The following is a 22,655-nucleotide window of genomic DNA, read 5'->3' on the forward strand; positions in this document are numbered from 1 at the left end:
AATGATAACATACACTAAATTGCCAAAAGTATTGGTCAGCCTGCCTTTATATGCACATAAACTTTAATGGCCCCCCAGTCTTAGACTGTAGCGTTCAATATTGAGTTGGCCCCACCCTTTGCAGCTATAACAGCTTCACCTCTTCTGGGAAGGCCGTCCAAAAGGTTTAGGAGGGTGTCTATGGGAAGGTTTGACCATTCTTCCAGAAGCACATTTGTCAGGTCAGGCACTGATGTCGGATGAGACGGCCTGGCTTACAGTCTCCACTCTAATTCATCCCAAAGGTATTCTATGGGGTTGAGGTCAGGACTCTGTGCAGGCCACTCAAGTTCCCCCACCCCAAACTCGCTCATCCATGTCTTTATGGACCTTGCTTTGTGCACTGGTGCGCAGTCATGTTGGAACAGGAAGGGGCCATCCCCAAACTCTTCCCACAAAGATGGGAGCATGAAATTGTCCAAAATGTCTTGGTATGCTGATGCCTTAAGAGTTTCCTTCACTGAAACTAAGGGGCTAAGCCCAACCCCTGAAAAACAACCCCACACCATAATCCCCCCTCCACCAAACTTTACACTTGGCACAATGCAGTCAGGCAAGTACCGTTCTCCTGGCAACCATCAAACTCAGACACGTCCATCGGATTGCCAGACAGAGAAGTGTGATTCATCCCTCCAGAGAACACATCTCCACTGCTCTAGATTCCAGTGGCGGCGTTCATTACACCACTGCATCCGCCGCTTTGCATTGCAATTGGTGATGTAAGGCTTGGATGCAGCTGCTCGACCATGGAAACCCATTCCATGAAGATCTCTATCCACTGTTGTGCTAATCTGAAGGCCACACCAAGTTTGGAGGTGTTTAGCTATTGAATTGCAGACAGTTGGCGACTTCTGCGTTCTGTGCGCTTCAGCATGCGCTGAACCAGCTCTGTCATTTTACGTGGCTGAGTTGCTGTTGTTCCCAGATGCTTCCACTTTGTTATAATCCCACTAACAATTGACCGTGGAATATTTAGTAGCAAGGAAATTTCACTGATGGACTTATTGCACAGGTGGCCACCTATCACGGGACCACGCTTGAATTCACTGAGCTCCTGAGAGCGACCCATTCTTTCACAGATGTTTGTAGAAGCAGTCTGCATGCCTAGGGGCTTGATTTTATAGACCTGTGGCCATGGAGGTGATTGGAACACCTGAATCCAATGATTTGAAGGGCTGGCCCAATACTTTTGGCAATATACTGTATATACAGACAAGCTACTCTATTTGTCTGAAGTTACTCTTTGAATGTTCTTGAAATTCCATATTGGATGATAGGAAAGGATACAGCAAGATTGGCACCAACATCTGTTGTCCATATACTGTAAAATGGATTCTTCAGCTGCACTCCTCTGAGTAAGAATAAGAGAAAAACACATCAATAAAACAGTTTATAGGCACCATAAACTCCCAACACCACTTCCCACAAACGTATCTCAGATATACACCTTTAAAGTAAAATTCCCTTAGACCATTGTTGGCCATAGAGTTCAAAAGTCATTTGAACTTTTCAAATAACGAATGCTTGGTCGAGAGAACGATATTGCCATCATGTCATGACCAAATTTCGAATGATAATTCGGTTAATGGACATAAATTAATCAATTTTTTCATTCCTTTTAATCACATATGTGCAGTACAAACAGTTTGATTTTTAATGGGCAAAATACACATTAACCTTTCAATTTATAATCCGTTCAGCAGAAGTAATCCAAACTTTTCCTTCAATTTTTTGGCTCAAATACGTCAAAACTGATTTTCTATTTGTGCCCAATAACTGGATGAAAAACAAACGAACTGTCCAAATGACAGATTTTCTAATGATTTTTCCTCTATTGTATGGACACCATTATTTCCTCAATTTTATGGTACCTGTGTGAAAAGTCCTAGCCACAAGCTCTCCTGCACAATATAGTATCTATATCGTGGAATTATAGGAATGTATTAACATGAAAGTATCACTTGACCCCTTCAGTTGTCATGAGACTGGAGGTCAAAAATAGAATACTAAGTGCCTAACCAATGACCACAGGGTCCAAGGTGATTTCCAATCACTTCACATTAGTATAGCATAAAAATCCCACGTTTTGGGGGCTTGGGCATTCTTCATCAGAGCTCAAAAGCTCCATGGGCTGGAATGGTTGGATTGCAAAAGCCTTTCCATGATGGGGGCTTCGGTGTATTTCTTCAGTCCATCCCCGCATCCCTTCCACTGACAGTCACTTTCATCACTTCCTGCTAGAATACATGGTTCTTCCATGTATAGGGGAGCATGTGACCTGTTTTCCAACATCTAGTGCTCCGAAATAGCCCTCAAACACTATCCTGTGAGGCAAAGCAACAGGTCAATAACCCTGTTAAACTTGAAAAGTGGTTTTAGGCCAATAAATGAGCCAAGCAATGTGGGACGTGCTTTTTAGGGCCGAAAATATGTGACATGAGTAGGTGACAAGAAATGAGGCAATCCTAATAAATAACATTGTGGTGGAAGACTTTGTGATGGTGTGTTAGGAGCTTTATCAACTGCTTACATCTGGAGATGTGTGTGTCTCTACCTTGAATTGTGATAACCAAGCGAAACCATCAACAGGACTGTAAAGTAGGCTCCTACTGATGCCATAACATATTGAGGGTCGCATTTTGGTACCCAAGAGCCACAAATCCTGGCCTACTCCCCAAATCAAATGTTAGCAGTTCCTGGCAGCATTGAGAGCTGGTCTGTGGTCACCAACCCTACTCAACTCACTTTTATCCAATAAAGGACATCCTCAATAGTTTTTGAACAATAGCAAGGGACAGAATGGGGCAAGTAATTTCTCCCTCGTGCTACAGTGTTGAAATACATGTTTTCAGAAAATCGTCAAACTGACAGATGTACATCAATAGTGTCATTACGAGATTGTAGACCCAGGTGACAGACAAAGCCTGTTTTGTCATTTTACTACAGGCAGTATCGTCATATCATCGCTTGTAAGACGTCAGCATCCATAATCGTACTTTTACACTGTATCTTTGGCATTTTACTCAAACCAATAAACTAAATGCTTACTAAAAGTTATTAAAGTGAATTATTTTTAAAGTGAACCTGGACTTTGCGCAATCTGGACATTAAAACTCCGGATTACCTCTCACACATGTCAAATACAAAGAGGCAACAGGAGCCGAAAGCAATGGGGCCAACTTGCTTCCAGTATACAGATATACGATTTCTTTCAGACTGGTCCTATAGAGGAGAAAAAAAAAATTTAATTACTTATACGATTAGTAATATACAGTGGGGATCGAAAGTTTGAGCACGCCAGCTAAAAATTTGTATTAATGTGCATAAAGATAAAAAAAATTTAAAGTAAAGTTGATCAATAATAATACTTTCCTTTTAATGTGTAAGTGTTACTAAACCCACAACATGAAAATCAGTCTGTATATGCAGTAAAGCATGCTTGTTATACTCACTGTGGAACCTAAAGGGGTTAATCCTCCACATTGTGTACAAACGCTGTTTGATCCTGTCTTCTCTGCCCCTTTTGTTCAAAATGCCCATGCTGATAATACAGACTGAATCCGTAGCCCTTCTGTAAATGCTCAGTTTAGTGTGTATTGCTAGAGAGGGTTTTTTTTTCTTGGGAGAGTGAATGTGATCAGCACAGGGCCAATCAGCACTGTCCAGGCAGAGGTCATCCTAGAGCAGAAAGAAAACTCCTCCTACAAGCTTTAACGAATGCTCAGCAGAAGTCACAAGACTGCTCTAACTGTTGATGAGAAAATATATTTAGCAGTTTATATTTACTAAAATAATTGCATTTCCATGTTCTGTGTACTGTGGGAGACCAGATATAGAGAATGCAGGGTCCGGGGAGACCGGATATAGAGAATGCAGGGTCCGGGGAGACCAGATATAGAGAATTCAGGGTCCGGGGAGACCGGATATAGAGAATGCAGGGTCCGGGGAGACCGGATATAGAGAATGCAGGGTCCGGGGAGACTGGATAGAGTGAATGCAGGGTCCAGGGAGACCGGATAGAGTGAATGCAGGGTCCGGGGAGACCGGAAATAGTGAATGCAGGGTCCGGTGGGGACCGGATATAGTGAATGCAGGGACCGGATATAGTGAATGCAGGGTCCGGTGGGGACTGGATATAGTGAATGCAGGGTCCGGGGGGACCGGATATAGTGAATGCAGGGTCCGGGGAGACCAGATATAGTGAATGCAGGGTCCGGGGAGACCAGATATAGTGAATGCAGGGTCCAGGGAGACCAGATATAGTGAATGCAGGGTTCTGGGTTTAGTAACACCTTAACAATCCCCTCTGGGTAATCAATATACATTGCAAGTATTTTACCAAACTTTGTAGCAGACACAATAACTGTTTGTTTCCCCATGTCCTTTGCTGACTAACTTTGAATGGGAGGGTCTATATCATTATAATCTGGCTCCCTCTCCTTGGGGAGAATATCACCAAAACGGAAATTCCTGTTGCAGAGTATGTCTAAAATGTGACTTGTATCTTAGTACAGATTTCTGGAAAAATCAGTGAGCCAATCACACAAGCAGGAAATTACATTTCTGGAGGTTCTCTGTATACTACCAGTGTACAGAAGGCCTCCAGGTTTCCATATTGCATTGACATTTAGGAAAATTATAGCAACTGAAAATTGAAAAAAAGGAAATTTTTAACAACAATAAATTACAATACGGAGTGTGCATATTATTTGTTATCTATTTGTCCCCCCCCATTACCTTTTAAAGTGGAAGTAAACGTATTAGTTATTTTAAATTACTGACAGGCAGGGTATTTATGACAGAAGAGACCCTATCAGTCTCTTCTGCCATAAGTCCTCCTGCCTGTCAGCTGTCATGTTCACATGTGCAGCTCGGCAAACATTTACGGCCTCGATCTGTGCCGTGGTGATGTGACTCCCATCTGCATGCGTGGGAGTGACGTCATCATGTCCCGACCTATCAAATGGCTGAAGGCACAGAACCTGGAAGGAAGACTGTGTGAAGATGAAAGCACTGGAGGCCCACCAGATTGATCCCACCGTAGCACTGGAGGGCACCGTTTGACAGGCAAGTCTGCAATGTACTAATATTCCATGCATAAAAGCACATTATGGCATAGCCCACCTGGGGGCCCCTAATAGGAAAGTGATATAATGGAGTTAACTACCGCTTTAAGGGAAGGCTAACAGGGCATTACCAAAAATTGGTAGGCTTATAGACAACTTTTTGAACTAAAGAGTTGCTGCAACCAAATGCACCAGAATGAGGACACTGCAACAGTAAGATCTCCCTCCCAATATTCCCATTTTCCTTCCAGTCCTCCTGAGATTTTTTTATTTTTTTTATTTTTTTTTAGTTCCAGCTCCCCCTCATACATTCTTTGTAATTTAAAAAAAATCAGCAGGGATTATGGGAGGCCCTCATAATGGTCAAATCAGTGCCACAAGTCTTATGTGACTAGCAGGGGCGGACTGACAACTCATGGGGCCCCCGGGCAATAGGGGATCATGGGGCCCCTGTGTCCTTGCCCAAACTGAAAAAAGCCTATGAAAAAGGTACCAGGAGCATCTCATGGGGCCTCCTACTGATCCCGGCCCTTGGGCAGTGCTGAGTTTCCAAATGGTCAGTCCGCCTCTGGTGACTAGTCGTATTTAGGTGAAATAATCCTTAAAGAGACCCAGTCACCACCAAACAAAAATTTAAAAATGACGTATAGAAAAAAACATAGCTTTTAATACTTACCTCTCCAGCTGCCTGCACAGCCACTTTCTGCAATTTTTAATGTATACAATTGCCTAAAGAATGTTCTGTATCTGACACAGGAGTGTAGGATACATGGGGCCCCTTTGTGTTTTCCGGTTCCTCCTTCTGACCCCAGTGTCACACAACTGGGTCCTATGGCGTCGTAGAGGCCAGAAGAAGAAACCACTACACATGAAGGGGCAGGGACCAAGCTTCTGATATATCCTGAGGTGTCGGATGCAGAAGATTCTTCAACCCATAGGTACCTCTTGAATACCAGAGGAGAATGAAAATGTAGGCAGGAGGACAAGAAAAGTATAGACGTTCTTCCATGCAGCTTTTTGTTCACATTGCCGTTAGGTGATAACAGGACCACTTTAGGGCCCCAACAACTATACATTTTCAGGAATTTGGTAAAGGTTTAATTTTGCTGGGTAGGATTGAATAGAATGAGTAGAGGAAAGTGACCTGGGTCCGAAGCCTCAGGTAGGAGAAGGTGGCCTCAGCTTACCAGTCAAGCCTCAATTCTTACCATCATGTGTTCCCCACAGAAGATGATCCAAAAGGACAAGAGCATCACATAGAAGATTCCTTGGCGGATATCTCCGAAAAGCAGCATCCATGTCCAGTTAAACCCAATAGAGAACCATTCGACAGGAATGTTAATGAAAGTCATGGAGATGCCCAGAGTAAAGATAACCCTGAAAGAAGAAGTTCGGATTAAAAGATAACCGTAAGATAAATATTTTCCATCCAGAAACAATTCATCAGTTGAAACACTGCAGGTGTGAACAGAAGCGTGACAAATATACCAAAACCCCAGTCAAATTTTTTTTTTTAAAGGTGAACTCGGAAGAACCATTATTTAAGCTCTGCTCATTAGTGCACGGCTTGCATTCAAAAGAATGTTTAATGATGTACCCAAGTTTGATTTCATATCAGCCTTTTGTAGTCCCTGTACAGCAGAACTCAAGACTGGGGGAAAGAGCAGCAGCACAAGGAGCCAATCAGCTGTGCAGCAGTGCAAGAAACATGCTGATAGAAGGAGAGAACAGAGTGATGAACTCATCAGTCTGCGGTTTCTCTTCTTACTGTCCAATCACAGACTGGTGGAAGGAAAAGACCTGCAAGTGTTACTGCAGCAGAAAAAAAATCAGGTCAATGGCCGGATCTAGGGGGGCGCTGGGGTGGGCTATGCCCCCCCAGACTTTAGTTGTGCCCCCGCCCCCCAAAGCTAACCCCAACCTGCCACTATACTACCCTAACCTGTCACTTTACTGCCCTAAATTGACACAATACCAACCTAATGTGACACTTTACTGCCCTAGTTTGACATTATTCTGCCCTTGCCTGCCACTATACTGATCTCAGTTAGGCAGGAGAAGCTCTGATGCCTGTGCCCAGGCTGTGTACAGTGCAGGGATAGGAGAAGGAGCTGTGCCCCTGTCCTCTGCCCTGCCCACAGTGACCCCCTGTCCTCTGCCCTGCCCGCAGTGACCCCCTGTCCTCTGCCCTGCCCGCAGTGACCCCCTGTCCTCTGCCCTGCCCGCAGTGACCCCCTGTCCTCTGCCCTGCCCGCAGTGACCCCCTGTCCTCTGCCCTGCCCGCAGTGACCCCCTGTCCTCTGCCCTGCCCGCAGTGACCCCCTGTCCTCTGCCCTGCCCGCAGTGACCCCCTGTCCTCTGCCCTGCCCGCAGTGACCCCCTGTCCTCTGCCCTGCCCGTAGTGACCCCCTGTCCTCTGCCCTGCCCGCAGTGACCCCCTGTCCTCTGCCCTGCCCGCAGTGACCCCCTGTCCTCTGCCCTGCCCGCAGTGACCCCCTGTCCTCTGCCCTGCCCGCAGTGACCCCTGTCCTCTGCCCTGCCCGCAGTGACCCCCTGTCCTCTGCCCTGCCCGCAGTGACCCCCTGTCCTCTGCCCTGCCCGCAGTGACCCCCTGTCCTCTGCCCTGCCCGCAGTGACCCCCTGTCCTCTGCCCTGCCCGCAGTGACCCCCTGTCCTCTGCCCTGCCCGCAGTGACCCCCTGTCCTCTGCCCTGCTGAACTCCCATCCTCTGCCCCCTGACATTTTTTACTGCACCCCCACATCAGACAGACTGGATCCAGCCTTGATCAAGTCCTTTCTATTGCCAGACAGGGCTGTATGATGTAGCCAGACATCTATCATTTCAGGACTGAAAGGACAGAAATACAAACATGCTAGCAGGTAAAACCCCTCACTTCTATGCATTTCATGGTTTGTCAGGAGGTTGGCTTTAAGTTCTGGATGGGGCTGAAAAAAATATAACCTTTATCATAATTCTGCTATGCCCCTCAATGGCTGTGAGAGAGAACAAGAAGCGAGGACAAATCCCCCCTGGCCAGGACACAGGCACAATAAAATCAACTTTTCAACTAGAATGGTAAAGGGTTTGAAACTTTGTATGAGTTTATGGCTGTCTGTGTCTCACTGGGGAAGAAATTTCATCTTGCTTCCTGTATAGGTGATGATATTAAAGAGAGGAAATGAGGGGAAATCTCCCCAGTGGGAACACCGACATCAATACAAAGCTGAGAAAGCTTCTCCGCCTTCCCCATTCTAACTAAATCTAAAACTAGAAACTGGATTTTCTTTTTGGATGCGCCAAATAACCATTCTATATGGACAAGAACGCAGTGCCAAGTTGAAAAAGCCTAAGTGTGACATTAAAAAAAAAACAAAAAAAAAACTGACAATTGGCACCAAATAGATAATAGTTAAAAAATTAGATTTCACTATTTGACGCAATAGAAGTGTGCAGCAGCACGCCAAGAGGGTGATGGCGCAAGACCGTTACGCGTTCTACTATACTCCAAATAAACAATATGCGCTGCAACAATAGTTTATATGACATGCTGAGCCAATGTAACACGTGTGCAACAATTCTCATTCCTGAGCAATCTTCGTTTATCTAGCTCAAGGTTGGGAGTCAACCTGCCAGGTTGGGATATATTTGTATGTTCATATTCAAAAAGACACCAAGGATTGCACAGTCATTCTAGGAACCGTTACATCTGATAAGAGATGACGGTAGAGTTTAGAATATTATGAAATAGGTGTCATGGGGCAGATGCTCCATATGAATGGCTGTTAACCACTTCCCATTCGGCCGCTGTATATAAACGGCCAGACGGTGGCAGTGCTGGGTCAGGTGGCCGTTTATAAACGGCTTCCCCGCACCCTGATTGTGCGCGGTCCCAGGGAGTGTGCAGCACCGCAATCTGGTGCCCGCTATGTCCTCCAGACACAGTGGAACACCAAACGTCGGACGGGACTTCTGTGTGAGGTCCCGATCATGTGATCACTGATTGGCCAATCAGTGATCACATGCAGAGTAGTGAGCAAGATGTCACTTCTGACATCATTGCTTACTACGTGTGAAATCTGTGAATGATCACAGAGGTCACATGGTACAAGGCTATTCACAGCAGCCTTGTACCATGTGACAAGCTGTGACCAATCACAGCTCTCAGTATTTCTCAATGTCTGCAAAAATGCAGCCAGAGAGAAGGAGAAATGATTGCTTTCACATCCTTTATGGGTGTAAAAGCAATCAGTGTAAAAAAAAAAAAAAATCTTCATCACCCCACACCAGTAGCACAGTGTCACCATGGTGACACTGTACTGCTAGGGTGACGGTATGTAAAAAAAAACCCCATAAATAATAATATAAAAAAATAAAATAAAAATGTAAACAAATTTTTTAAAAAATTCTACTTTTTGGTTATAAACTAATTTGGGTTATTTTATTTCTTACTAAAAAGATAACTGAATAAATGTCTGCAAGAATGCAGCCAGAGAGAAGGAGAAATGATTGCTTTCACAGCCTTTATGGGTGTAAAAGCAATCCGTGTAAAAAAAAAAAAATCTTCATCACCCCCCACAAGTAGTACAGTGTCATCATGGTGACACTGTACTGCTAGGGTGACAAGTATGTAAAAAAAAAAAAAAACAAACAATAATATAAAAAAAAAAAATTAAAAATGTAAACATTTTTTTTTAAATTATACTTTTTGGTTATAAACTAATTTGGGTTATTTTATTTCTTACTGAAAAGATAACTGAATAAATTTTGATCAAGATTTATGATAAAATATTATTTATTTGCAAAATTTTATAAGAAAAACTTTTTTTTCAAAATTTTTGGACTTTTTCATTTATTTAGCAAAAAAAATAAAAATCCCAGCGGTGAATAAATACCACCAAAGTAAAGCTTTATCTGTCTCAAAAAATGCTAAAAAATTCATATGGGTACAGTGCTGCATGACAGCGCAATTGTCATTCAAAGTGTGATAGCGCTGAAAGCTGAAAATTGGCCTGGACAGGAAGGGGGTAAGAGTGTCCGGACTGGAAGTGGTTAATCAAAGGTCCAAAATATTCAAAATTTTAATTCTGAATATTTGCAGCCTTTTGTTAACAGCCATTCACATGGAGCATCAGTCCTTTGACAACCATTTCATAATATTGTACACTCTACCGTCATCCCTTGCCAAATGTACCGGTTCCTAGAAAGATTGCCCAATACTTGAAAAGCTCATCTAATTTGACACCATTTACTGTAGAACTATGTGTTATATTGTAATTATTTTTCAATCCCGTATCTATAGACCATTGTCACTGAAGGTGCAGTATCTGCAGACTCTGGTTATTAAGACAACACAAATATATTAAAAAAGCATTTACTATTCCCTTACTTTTCCAGCAGAACAGGCGGTCGGGTCATCATAACGATCCTCCTCCAGTACCAGATCATAATGATTAGGATGCTCGGTGTCAGGAATGTCTTCATAGCAAACCACACTCTGGTAAAGCCTCCATTCTGGAAAATCGTCTGCATTGGAAAAAAATGAAAGAAAAAAAAAAAGAAAAGAAAAATCAGAGGCAAACAAGCAATGTACCCGGAGCAGAGCCGGTGGTCTATGGTGGAGTCGGCACAATCTAGCAGCTACCAGGCAATTATAAAGATAACCTGTTGACTAGCCTAGGACAGCAGTGCTGCAATATAGGATAGCAGGGGGGCTAGTGTCACGTGCCCCCCCATACTTGTAATTAATGAGAAGGGATCTCTGGATCGATATGGGGCTCAGGTAAGTATAGGGGGGAGCTTGCAGCTTCACAGCCGGGTGCCCACTGCGCATGCGTGAGAAGCGCTGCGCTTTGTGAATGGCCCCGTAGTCGTTGTGGGACACGTGACAGGTCGCACAAGACTACGAGGAGGGAGAGGGGAGGACAACTCCGCAGAAGTGGGAGCGGGTACCTGTCAAATTTGGGTACACGCCCCCCTCCTCAAAGGTCCGCAGTCTCTGGTCAGCTCCTCTACTACGTCCGCAGTCTCTGGTCATCTCCTGTACTGTGTCCGCAGTCTCTGGTCATCTCCTCTACTACGTCCGCAGTCTCTGGTCATCTCCTCTACTACGTCCGCAGTCTCTGGTCATCTCCTCTACTACGTCCGCAGTCTCTGGTCATCTCCTGTACTGTGTCTGCAGTCTCTGGTCATCTCCTCTACTACGTCCGCAGTCTCTGGTCATCTCCTGTACTGTGTCTGCAGTCTCTTGTCATCTCCTGTACTGTGTCCGCAATCTCTGGTCATCTCCTGTACTACGTCCGCAGTCTCTGGTCATCCCCTGTACTACGTCCGCAGTCTCTGGTCAACCCCTGTACTGTGTCTGCAGTCTCTGGTCATCTCCTGTACTATGTCTGCAGTCTCTGGTCATCTCCTGTACTGTGTCTGCAGTCTCTGGTCATCTCCTGTACTACGTCCAGTCTCTGGTCATCTCCTGTACTGTGTCCGCAGTCTCTGGTCATCTCCTGTACTGTGTCCGCAGTCTCTGGTCATCTCCTGTACTGTGTCCGCAGTCTCTGGTCATCTCCTGTACTGTGTCCGCAGTCTCTGGTCATCTCCTGTACTGTGTCCGCAGTCTCTGGTCATCTCCTGTACTGTGTCCGCAGTCTCTGGTCATCTCCTGTACTATGTCCGCAGTCTCTTGTCATCTCCTGTACTGTGTATGCAGTCTCTGGTCATCTCCTGTACTGTGTATGCAGTCTCTGGTCATCTCCTGTACTGTGTATGCAGTCTCTGGTCATCTCCTGTACTGTGTCCGCAGTCTCTGGTCATCTCCTGTACTGTGTCTGCAGTCTCTGGTCATCTCCTGTACTGTGTCCGCAGTCTCTGGTCATCTCCTGTACTGTGTATGCAGTCTCTGGTCATCTCCTCTACTATGTCTGCAGTCTCAGGTCATCTGTAGTATGTCCGCAGTCTCTGGTCATCTCCTGTACTATGTCTGCAGTCTCTGGTCATCTCCTGTACTATGTCTGCAGTCTCTGGTCATCTCCTGTACTATGTCTGCAGTCTCTGGTCATCTCCTGTACTATGTCTGCAGTCTCTGGTCATCTCCTGTACTATGTCTGCAGTCTCTGGTCATCTCCTGTACTATGTCTGCAGTCTCTGGTCATCTCCTGTACTATGTCTGCAGTCTCTGGTCATCTCCTGTACTATGTCTGCAGTCTCTGGTCATCTCCTGTACTATGTCTGCAGTCTCTGGTCATCTCCTGTACTATGTCTGCAGTCAATTGAGTCAGAATTTTTTTTTCTTGTTTTCCACCTCTAAAATCTACTTACGGCTTACTTTGTGATATAGCAAGGAGGCAGAACCCTAGAGTATATTAAAGTGTTTTTACAAAACAAGAATGCTGAACGTACAAACTACTTCTGCAAGGTATACAGAGTATTACAAATATGCATACAACGCACAGGCACACGCTATCTAACCTTCTTAGCAATCATTGACAGAGGTTTGTATGCTGATAGGGATACTCTGTATGTCTTCTATTTTTTCCTACAATTGTAAGTAGTTTGTATGTAAAGCATTCTGCTTCCTTGCTTTCCTACAAAGCAACCTAGAACATACAAGCAAATCAATTGGGGGCTTGTCCGGGATTTGTTCTAAAGTTTAGTTGAAACCAAACTGTTTTCTATAGTGTTTTCTGTGGCTTGCACTAAAAAAAAAAAAAAATCTACACAAACTGTTTAGGAAAATCAAAACCACTAATTTAAAAAAGGTTCTCATTTCTGTAGGTAGGCTGTATTATTGAGAAAATGGGCATTGGTCAATGGTCAGCCATCATGTTATCTCAGATGATTACTGACTGACTTCACAAGTTCCTAAAGCACAGGCTGCCAAACTTGGGCTAATCCTGCAAGATGATAAATATCACGGGGGTCCGTCGGCCACCTATAATAACCAGCTGGTCAGAGTACACAGCAGCTTTATGCTGCATTTACCATTTATTGCATCTTTTACGCATGGGGATTGACCTATTTCAGTACCAAAAGTGTGTTTATATTTTAATATTTTAACTTTCAATAAACTAATTCTCTCTATGATCAAACTACTACACTATGGGTACTATTTTTTGCTCCACATCAAGCATTTAACCCCCTAGGACCCCCAGGTGACCATCCCAGGGCCCAGAGGAGAGCTGTACTTAGCAGACCCCGTCCATAGCCAAGCCTTAAAGGGGACCTCTAGAAGTACCATCATCATTATCCACTGAAGAGTTATCCATTCCAGGCTACATCCTACCCAGGACTGAGGGGACCTCTGATACATTTGATGTAAATACACATTTACATTGCGCCTCTGGTGAGTGTGCAATCTATCCGTTATTCCTTCACGACACCGGATCACGTGTCACTGGAATTAAGTCACCTTTTTTCAGTCTATTTGTGTCTCCACCACCCTCATCACTTATTGGACTTTCAATAGTACTGCTTACCACAGATTTAGTGAATATTGGTTGTATAATAATACCTCACAGCTGATAAGGACACTACTTGCCACCATTTATACACCTTATTATATGTAATATTGGTTACTCTGACATTCTGACCGTTTATATGTATTTTAGTACAGGTGTTTTTCAAATTTTATGATTTTTTATAGTGCTGCACTACATATTTTATGTTTATTTTGGAAGGTTGTATGATTCCCTTTTTAGTGTACTAGCTGCTTTTCTCTTGTAAGCACCCGCTGAACCCTGCTTGCTTTTGATCCTGCAAGATGGCCATCTATTGTACTTGCTATGGTGACCCAATCTTATCATTTTTAAAAAAACAAAAAGGCCTACTACGAGGGCAAATGCAAATCATCAGTAGGTTTCAGGGTGGATAAAAATCAATGATTTTAAAAAAAAAATAAAAAAAAAAATCGGATTTTTTTTAATTTAAATTGGATTTTTGTTATTTAAACCGGATTTTTTTTTAAATAAAATGCTTTTTGAGGAAAATATATTACCATCCAAAGGTTATTCCATCATGAAATAAAGATTATTTTTTTAATTATGTAGAATAAGGCTGTATATGTTTAATTTTTTTGGTAAATAAATTCCATGAATCCATTCACAATGTCATGCTCTTCCAGAGGTTTTTGTAAGATTATTGGGCAGTTTCTCTGCCTACAAGATATTATCACAGATGTTGGTTTACTTTTGCAGTTCTCAATACTGAATTTGACTCAGCGGAGATCACATGCCTCTTCTTCACAGCAAAAATGTTATAACATGAACAGAGTTAAGAAAAAGACCTTCATCCTAACTTCTACAAACCTCTGAATACAGAATCAACCCCTTCAGTGCTAAGTTTCAAGAAGTTCAGTGAATAGAATAGAAACAATATTTTTCTGATTGTTTGGAGTGGAATAGATCTGCACAAGAAGAAAGTGAAACTAAGTGTGAGGAGGAAGGGGCTGACAGTCTAAGTTTCCTAAAATATATATATTTTGTTTAGGCAAATTAGTTACCAAACATGGATGTTTAAGCAAATCACATATGCTGGAATGTTATTGTTTCAGTTGAATAAATCTATTTAAATTGTTATTATTAAGGTAATGATTATTTTTCTCCTTCCTAAGTACAACAGAAAAGTTGTCCAAATATGAATGATTAACCTATTAAACTGGGGATAAAAAAACTAATATGAAAAGTTAATTCTAAAAATCTTCATCTACTTGCATATTAAAGTTATACCAGCAAGAATTAGTCTTTATGTAGAAAACTAGGATTTAAATCAAGCCTTACTGACTAGTGATTTAAATCAGTTTGATTTAAATCAAATCCACCCTGGTAGGTTTACACATTTACAACAGAATATTCAAAGTCTTGCAGTCCAGCTGTGACAGGTTCTCTTTAAGGTGTACCCATCCTCCATGTAGAGTGGATGCAGCCACTGCCAATATTTCAAACTATCCATCTATCAGTTTGCTAGGAGCCAATGACATTGCTGTATTCCGATTTCTGTCAAAGGCTCCCTTTGAACAAGCAGGAAAAAAAGATTAACCCACAAAAGGTCTACTTGGGTAACAGGTACACTTCGAGATCATGGTAGAATGGATTACATATTAGAAACCAATTTGGTCTCCTATTTCACTTGCGAGTATGCGTTTGTTCTTTAGTAAATGGCATAAGAAACAATTGAGTCCATTCAGCATTAAAGTCAACAGCTCTAGACAAACATTCTCCGGCGCAGCAAAGGTCATCAGTAAGTCAGGCCTCAGCCTCTGAAATGAATAGGCTCTGCTGGGCTGGCAGCATCAGAAATGATGAGTCAGACCACTTGTAGGAGATTACAGGCTCAAAGAAAATGGAAATTTAAGTCAGTGAAGTGGAGGTCTGAAACCAGGGCCCCCGTGATTGCTCAGTGGCAAAACAATCCCTACCAGCACATGGAGAAAATGTAAAAAGTTGGCCAATGCCTTAAGGTCAGCTAGATCTAGACCTCGGGTATCAAACTGTTGGCCCTCCAGCTGTTGTCCCATGAGGCATTGCAAGATTGACAGTTACGAGCATGACTACCAAAGGCATGATGGGACTTGTAGTTTTGCAACAGCTGGAGGGCCACCAGTTTGACACCCGTGATCTAGACAGATTTTTAAATCTATAGTGGCATCAGACATGTCCACCCCTCAAGGAAAAAGACTGAAAAACAGGTAAGGTGGGATGGTGAGGTGTCTTCCTACACTCCCTCCACCTCCCTACCAGCGGCGGACTGAAAACTCATAGGGTCCCCAGGCAATAGGGGATCAGGGGGCCCCTGTGTCCTTGCCCAAACTCAAAAAAGCCTATGATAAAGGTACCAGGGGCATCTCATGGGGCCCCCTACTGACCTCGGGCAGTGCCCGAGTTTCCAAATGGTCAGTCCGCCCCTGCTCCCTACACAATTCCTCATCAGTAAACTCAGTACAGGTTTTCTTACCTAATCTTAAGGCTGTAGCAGGCACCCAAAGTACCTACAAAACTTGCTCCTAAAAACCTAATCTTAACCCCTTCACGCCTAAGGGTAACAACAAATCTAAACGCCTAAGCACAATTTCGCAACTTTGACCTGTGTTAGTAAAACCGTACATATCATCACAACTACTTTCTACATCCGGGTGAATTATACCGCGGTTTTTTTCAGGACAAATTGGGCTTTCATTCGGTGGTAAATGTAATGGATATCTGCTGATTTTTTTTTTTATCAAAGGAAAACTGGCCAAAATTAGTAAAAAATAAATCATATTTTTTATTTAGCTGTGTTTCTTGTTACTACCATAACCTACCACAAAAGAAAACCCAAAATAAATTTTTTAGCTCGACAATCACAGCGATTCCATATAGGTTTTATTTTATATTCTATTTGTTGTTTGTACCCGTAGTACGGCCCAGAAACAATAGTGCGCATTTTGTTCTTTGTTTTTTTTTTTTTACCTAACAGACACTGATACCAATTTACAAAAAATCCTGACCTTTGACCCTGACCTAGACCCAAACACTTACCCTGGCACTGAGCTAGATCAAACCTTGATCTACGTATTTTATCTTTATTTTTTAATATTTATCTTTCTTTCTTTTTTGCTTTTAACAAACTTTTTTTTTCTCTATGCCAGGAGTTAGAGAGATACAATGTATCTCTCTCCTCCATTCATAGAGAAAAAAAAAAACAAGGGGGCCGGGTTGTACAGTGACTGATCACTGTGATAGCCAATCAGAGGCTATCACAGCGATCATGTGACCTGGAATCGGAAGTCCCAGGTTCCGACCGTTAGAATGGGACCCAGGGCTCTCAGTGACACCCCGGTCTTTGTGCTGGGATCGTGCCACACGGTACCCAAATGTGCGGCCCCACGGAAAAAAAGCCCAGTTCCGTGAGGCCGCATATTTGTGTGACGTCAGTACGAAGGGGTTAAAGACATACCTTATATGACCTGCTCCTCCAGTGCAATCTGAAGGATCTGGCCAGCCAGGACCTGTTCTAATGTCTTATGAGCCACTGGAGCTGCTCCTGAGTAAATAATGCCAGCAAATGGTGTTTGGTGGCTTCATTGATAAATAGTTGTAACAAAATGATGTTACATAATCACACTATTTTTTATTTTTTTTTTAAGTGGTTGCCATTTCATCTGTATGGTCAGTAAGAACAAACTTACAAGTACACACAAAAAAAAAAAAAAAATAGTTCCTATTTAATCTCCTATTGGCCCTTAGTAAATGATAATCAGCACCACTTAACCCCTTTGGCCTTTTTCTGCAACTTTTTGTAGTGTTGCAGAACGAGTACTTGTGAAAATTCTCCTGATACCGGAAAGCGATACTTTACGGTGTGATTTGCGTCTGTACAAAATGCAAATTGAACAGCAGATAATAGCATGTGATTTCAACAGGAATGCAACCGGCACGGGCATAGTGACAGCCAGCCACTGTAGACACTGCTCCTCTCCTGCCTTTCTCCGCCCCCCCCCCCCCCCATCACATCTGCAGTACACACAGTCCCCTGTATCGGCTAAATTGTATCTATTGGCAAAATGCCGATAGAGCTATTTTTGGCCGATATGTTTCGGTGCATCCCTAGATCTAAACCAAGTATATAAACGTTAGCAGAGATTAGGGGGAAAAAAAAAAAAGTACTACTCCCCAGCACGGACAGTAGTTTTACTGTTGAACTCCGCAGGGCTTTTTTTTTTGCAGCGGGAATGTGGGGGATCGCAGTTCCGGGACCTCCAGCACTGAATGTATGTAATGGCAAGGGGTGCTGCAGGGTCTATTTATGCTGGCTGATGGGGGATCTATTGTAGCTGGAAGAGATCTATTTTTGCAGGGGGGGGTCTATTAATGCTGTGGAGGTCTATTGTTGCTGGTGGGCGATCTATTGTAGCAAGGGTGGGTCTTATGCTGCTGGGTGTCAATTGTTGCTGGGAGGGATATACCATTGAGTGAAGGGTCTATTGTTGTTGACTGCTCGAGGGGGGGTTCTATTGTTCCTAGGTGCAGGGGAACGTATTTACTACCTTTCTTGTTATCATTAACAAATTCCATACAAATTACTTAGTACCTCAAAATGATAAAAAATGATAAAAAGAGGTGGTACTGTGAGGCGGGTAGGAGGTGGAACCAAGGACCGGTGCTCGGAGGTGGAACCAAGGACCGGTGCTCGGAGGAGGAACCAAGGACCGGTGCTCGGAGGTGGAACCAAGGACCGGTGCTCGGAGGTGGGTAGGGGGTGGAACCAAGGACCGGTGCTCGGAGGTGGGTAGGGGGTGGAACCAAGGACCGGTGCTCGGAGGTGGGTAGGGGGTGGAACCAAGGACCGGTGCTCGGAGATGGGTAGGGGGTGGAACCAAGGACCGGTGCTCGGAGGTGGGTAGGGGGTGGAACCAAGGACCGGTGCTCGGACGTGGGTAGGGGGTGGAACCAAGGACCGGTGCTCGGACGTGGGTAGGGGGTGGAACCAAGGACCGGTGCTCGGACGTGGGTAGGGGGTGGAACCAAGGACCGGTGCTCGGACGTGGGTAGGGGGTGGAACCAAGGACAGTGCTCGGAGGTGGGTAGGGGGTGGAACCAAGGACCGGTGCTCGGAGGTGGGTAGGGGGTGGAACCAAGGACCGGTGCTCGGAGGTGGGTAGGGGGTGGAACCAAGGACCGGTGCTCGGAGGTGGGTAGGGGGTGGAACCAAGGACCGGTGCTCGGAGGTGGGTAGGGGGTGGAACCAAGGACCGGTGCTCGGAGGTGGGTAGGGGGTGGAACCAAGGAACGGTGCTGGGAGGTGGGTAGGGGGTGGAACCAAGGACCGGTGCTCGGAGGTGGGTAGGGGGTGGAACCAAGGAACGGTGCTCAGAGGTGGGTAGGGGGTGGAACCAAGGAACGGTGCTCAGAGGTGGGTAGGGGCAAAGACAAAAGGGTGAATCCGAAAGGAGGAGTTCCTACATCTATTTGCTGAGAAATTAAGCCCTGAAGTTTCAGATTGTGTATTCTGCCGAGCACTGCTAATCAACAAGCAGGAAGGCAGAAAAACATTTCCTCTATTTCAGGTCGTTTATCAGAGTAACGAGCCTGTGAAAGTCTCATCGAAGAATTAACGTCTGGAGTTGGAATACTTTACGATGTCTCACCACAAGGCGCAGGTCGTTTATCTCTCCGATGCCCACATTTATTTTCTTGCGCTCGTTGACGGGAAGTCTGATGTTCAGTAGGTAATATTTATGTGACACGCTGCCCAGCTCAATGAGGGGAAGGACGTCGCACTCGTAATACCGTCCTTCGTTCTCTTCTGTCTGTAAGAATAATTCAAAGAAGTGCAAATAAAGCAAACATTCACAGACACATTACATTTTTAGATTTTTTTTTTTTTTTTTTTTTTTTAAATTTCAAAGGTCGATTCCACCTCAAATGGAAATGTTGGCTTTGGGTGGTGGTCTTATCCACCCCCCCCCTCAATGGATTTTTCTACGACTGAGAAATAGGGAGCCTGCCTTCTTGTTTTCATATGAACTGACTAGTTTCTATTCTTCCTCTCACACTACAGGCACTACAAGAGGGTGATACCAGGTCACCTCCAGATACTTACACTGCTTGTGGTTATCAAATACATTTCATTACAGATATACACTCATTTGTTTTATATCTGCTCGAAGGTAAGTGCAAGTTAGCTACTTCACCACTAGATGGCTCTGCACCAGAACAGTGTCTGCTATAGCAGGTAGTGACACCATGGGTTAGGCCCCTTTTAGGCAGAACCTTCCCACAGTGATGTCGGGTGAGTCGGCACCTACATTTAAAGCGGAGTTCCACCTGAAAAAAAAAATAAAAGTCAGCAGCTACAAAAACTGTAGCTGCTGACTTTCAAAATACAGACACTTACCTGTCCCTCGGTCCAGCGGTGTCCACACCACGGCTGGTTTCACTGGCCATCTTCTCTACCTGGCGCCAGCATCTTTAATGTGGGCACCCGGCTGTGACACCTTGCGGCTCCACAGCCGGGTGCCCACTGCGCATGTGCGAGAAGAGCTGAGCTTTATGAACAGCCCCGTAGTCTTCTGAAACCGGTCACGTGTCCCACAAGACTAAGGGGGGGGGGGTTTGGAGGACGAGGACAACTTCTGCTTCTGATCGTCTAGGCGATCGCAGCGGAGTTGGGTGCCGGTACCTGTTAAATTTGGGTGGAGCTCCGCTTTAAGCTAGGTAGGGAGGGGCATGGACACATTTGGGGCATGGAAGCTAAACACCCAACATCTATGAGGATGTAGCACATGTAGGCCCTGGACAGGGCAGGAGGCTGAGTGGAGTGGACCTGTACACAAGAAGAGATGGCTGTAGTCTCTTTCCCTTATGGGGGTGGCGGCTAGGGCGGATTAAAAAAGGCCATTCAGGTCAGGCTGGAGCTGTGTGTGAGGCTGCTCCCTGGAGGCTTCCCAGGAGAGATGTCCCCAGCAAGGAGGTGATTACAGAGAGCACAGTCATGCGAGTATTTATGATCCTGGGTAAAGGAGAGACTCTAGGAAGATGGCTTCTAAAGTGCTGCACATGCTTTCACTGTACTACTGTGGACTGTCCCCTCAATGTGATTGACTGTGTAATGTCAAGTGACTCTGGAATGTATGTCTTCATGATGTGACTGTAATGCCATTTCCTGAATACCACCAGTATAGTGCAGCACATCTATTTCTTCTGGGGAGCTTCCTTCCTTAGGATATAAAGGTCTATGGCTGGGAATGTGATGTGGAGGCCTATGGCAAGGCGTAGGTCACAAGATGGCAGAGGGTTCAGCCTCAGCAGGAGAGACAGTGTTCTACCAGGGCTGGAGCAGGTATAGGAACTTGTGTTTTGGCGCCAAATTCAGCCAACTACGCAGCCCCTCTGACATTCTTGAGGTTCAACTTTAAAGTTGTAGTAATTCTCTGAAATGAAAAAATGAACAAAGCATATGCTTTTATAGTGTGCGCTTGCCACCATTAAAAGCACTTATGTGATTTCGGTCTATGGTCTCCTTTCTCTGCATGAGTCACTTCTGAAAAGGGTTATGCCAACAACAAGGGATCCAGGGAAGGGGGTGGGGAGCTCCAGCAAACAGCCTGTGATTGACAGCCTTAGCGGTGCACATTTCCCTGTGAGACTATGTAGGGAAAGGGGAGGGGGGGGGGGGGGGGGGAAGTCTATTCCTTCCACTCAGGTCTCAGATTGCACTCAGCTCCCTGCTCTGTGTGCTGTGCAGTGTGTGCCATCAGATACCCACCCCCCCGCCCTCTGGAGTTCAAATGCACTGTGTAAAATATGTGCTTTAGGAGAGTGAAGAGAATGCTACAGATAAACAGGTGCAACTTAAGAGGATTTGTTTCATCTGTGTATCGCCAGACACTTCACTGGTTATATGTAAGGGTTTACAACCACTTTTAATTGAAAAATAGGTGAAGATATAGATGGTCAACTCACCTTTGAAGCTGGGAAAGTGCACTGAAGTTTTCGCTGCTCCACAGAATGAGCCATTTCAGTCCATGGGTCAGTCAGCTCGTCCCGGTATGCCATGGCCACATCCAGAGTCACCATTGCATTCTCTTCTAAAATATAGGAGAAAAAAAAAAAAGATTCAGACTCAGAAGTACATGGCTTGTACCAACCCCCACCATTTCTATTCTTGATCTTCATCTCATTGCATAGAAAAATAAATGCGGAGAAAAATCTGGATTAACTAAAAAATACAAAAACAGAAAAAAAAAAAACACATTTTTTAAATAATGTATCTTATTTGAAATATATTTGACATAAAAACCTTGCATTTTATGTAATTTTAGAAAATATATACTATACTATGTACACAGGGGGCAACCATATTTTTTCCACGCAGGACAAAGGTCGCTTACCGGACTACTACAGCCAAAATACACTGGATGCTGGTATTGTATTGGGTTAATTGTAATGGAAAAAGTATTTCATATACAAAGTCCTTTTTTTTTTATTTCGCACGACTGCAGATCATTTTTCACCAAATTTACACAAAGACCAAGCTGTCCAAAAGAAATAACAGTTACAGGTGTTGGAACAAGCCATACCCAAAAGTGAAAATTCCAAATTTTGGGTTGTCCCCAGAAAAGTAATAGATGGAAAATCCTCCAATGGGGACACTAGTTCTGGTGACCTGGGGGTCCCCAAGGAATTTCCTTTATTTGCAGGGATTTCCTCTCACTTCCTGTTGTGAATATGGGACAGGAGTGAAAGGAAATTTCCATCAATGGGACACAGATGGCGGAAAAAAAAAAAAATCTGACGGGATATAACCCTCCCTGCTCTATCCTACAGTTCTACTTTAATAATTGTCAGCTTTGTCATTTATTAGGCCATTACAGCAACAAGTTGTTTGTCACTCACATTTTAAGTCCATTTGAATCTACATGTCTATGTAACACTATCCTGTTGAAGGGTGGCAACGCTGCTGTGCAATTTCAATGCAGAATGCACAACCTTGTCACCCTATTATGGGAAGTGCAAAAATATTGGATCTACTGGCAAGATCAAAAGGTAATAAATTCAGGTTACAGTTTGTAAAAACAAAAG

At 44.1% G+C, this 22,655-nt stretch overlaps 1 protein-coding gene across 2 annotated transcripts in view; it reads right to left on the reverse strand.

The window, feature by feature from the left end:
• Positions 1-22,655, reverse strand: part of WLS (Wnt ligand secretion mediator) — an 80,007-nt gene that overhangs the window by 19,124 nt on the left and 38,228 nt on the right. For both annotated transcript variants that reach the window (XM_089660754.1, XM_089660753.1), the window contains exons 3-8: positions 21,537-21,661; positions 19,220-19,381; positions 10,493-10,629; positions 6,314-6,482; positions 3,164-3,261; positions 1,327-1,390 (exon numbers count right to left, since the gene is read on the reverse strand). In XM_089660754.1, the coding sequence (XP_089516880.1) occupies positions 1,327-1,390; positions 3,164-3,261; positions 6,314-6,482; positions 10,493-10,629; positions 19,220-19,381; positions 21,537-21,661 (755 nt within the window). The remainder of the gene's footprint in view (positions 1-1,326; positions 1,391-3,163; positions 3,262-6,313; positions 6,483-10,492; positions 10,630-19,219; positions 19,382-21,536; positions 21,662-22,655) is intronic.

This window comes from Staurois parvus, unplaced genomic scaffold, assembly GCF_062004578.1.
Source record: "Staurois parvus isolate SC_StPar_1 unplaced genomic scaffold, SC_StPar_1.0 ptg001270l, whole genome shotgun sequence".
Taxonomy (NCBI): Eukaryota; Metazoa; Chordata; class Amphibia; order Anura; family Ranidae; genus Staurois; species Staurois parvus.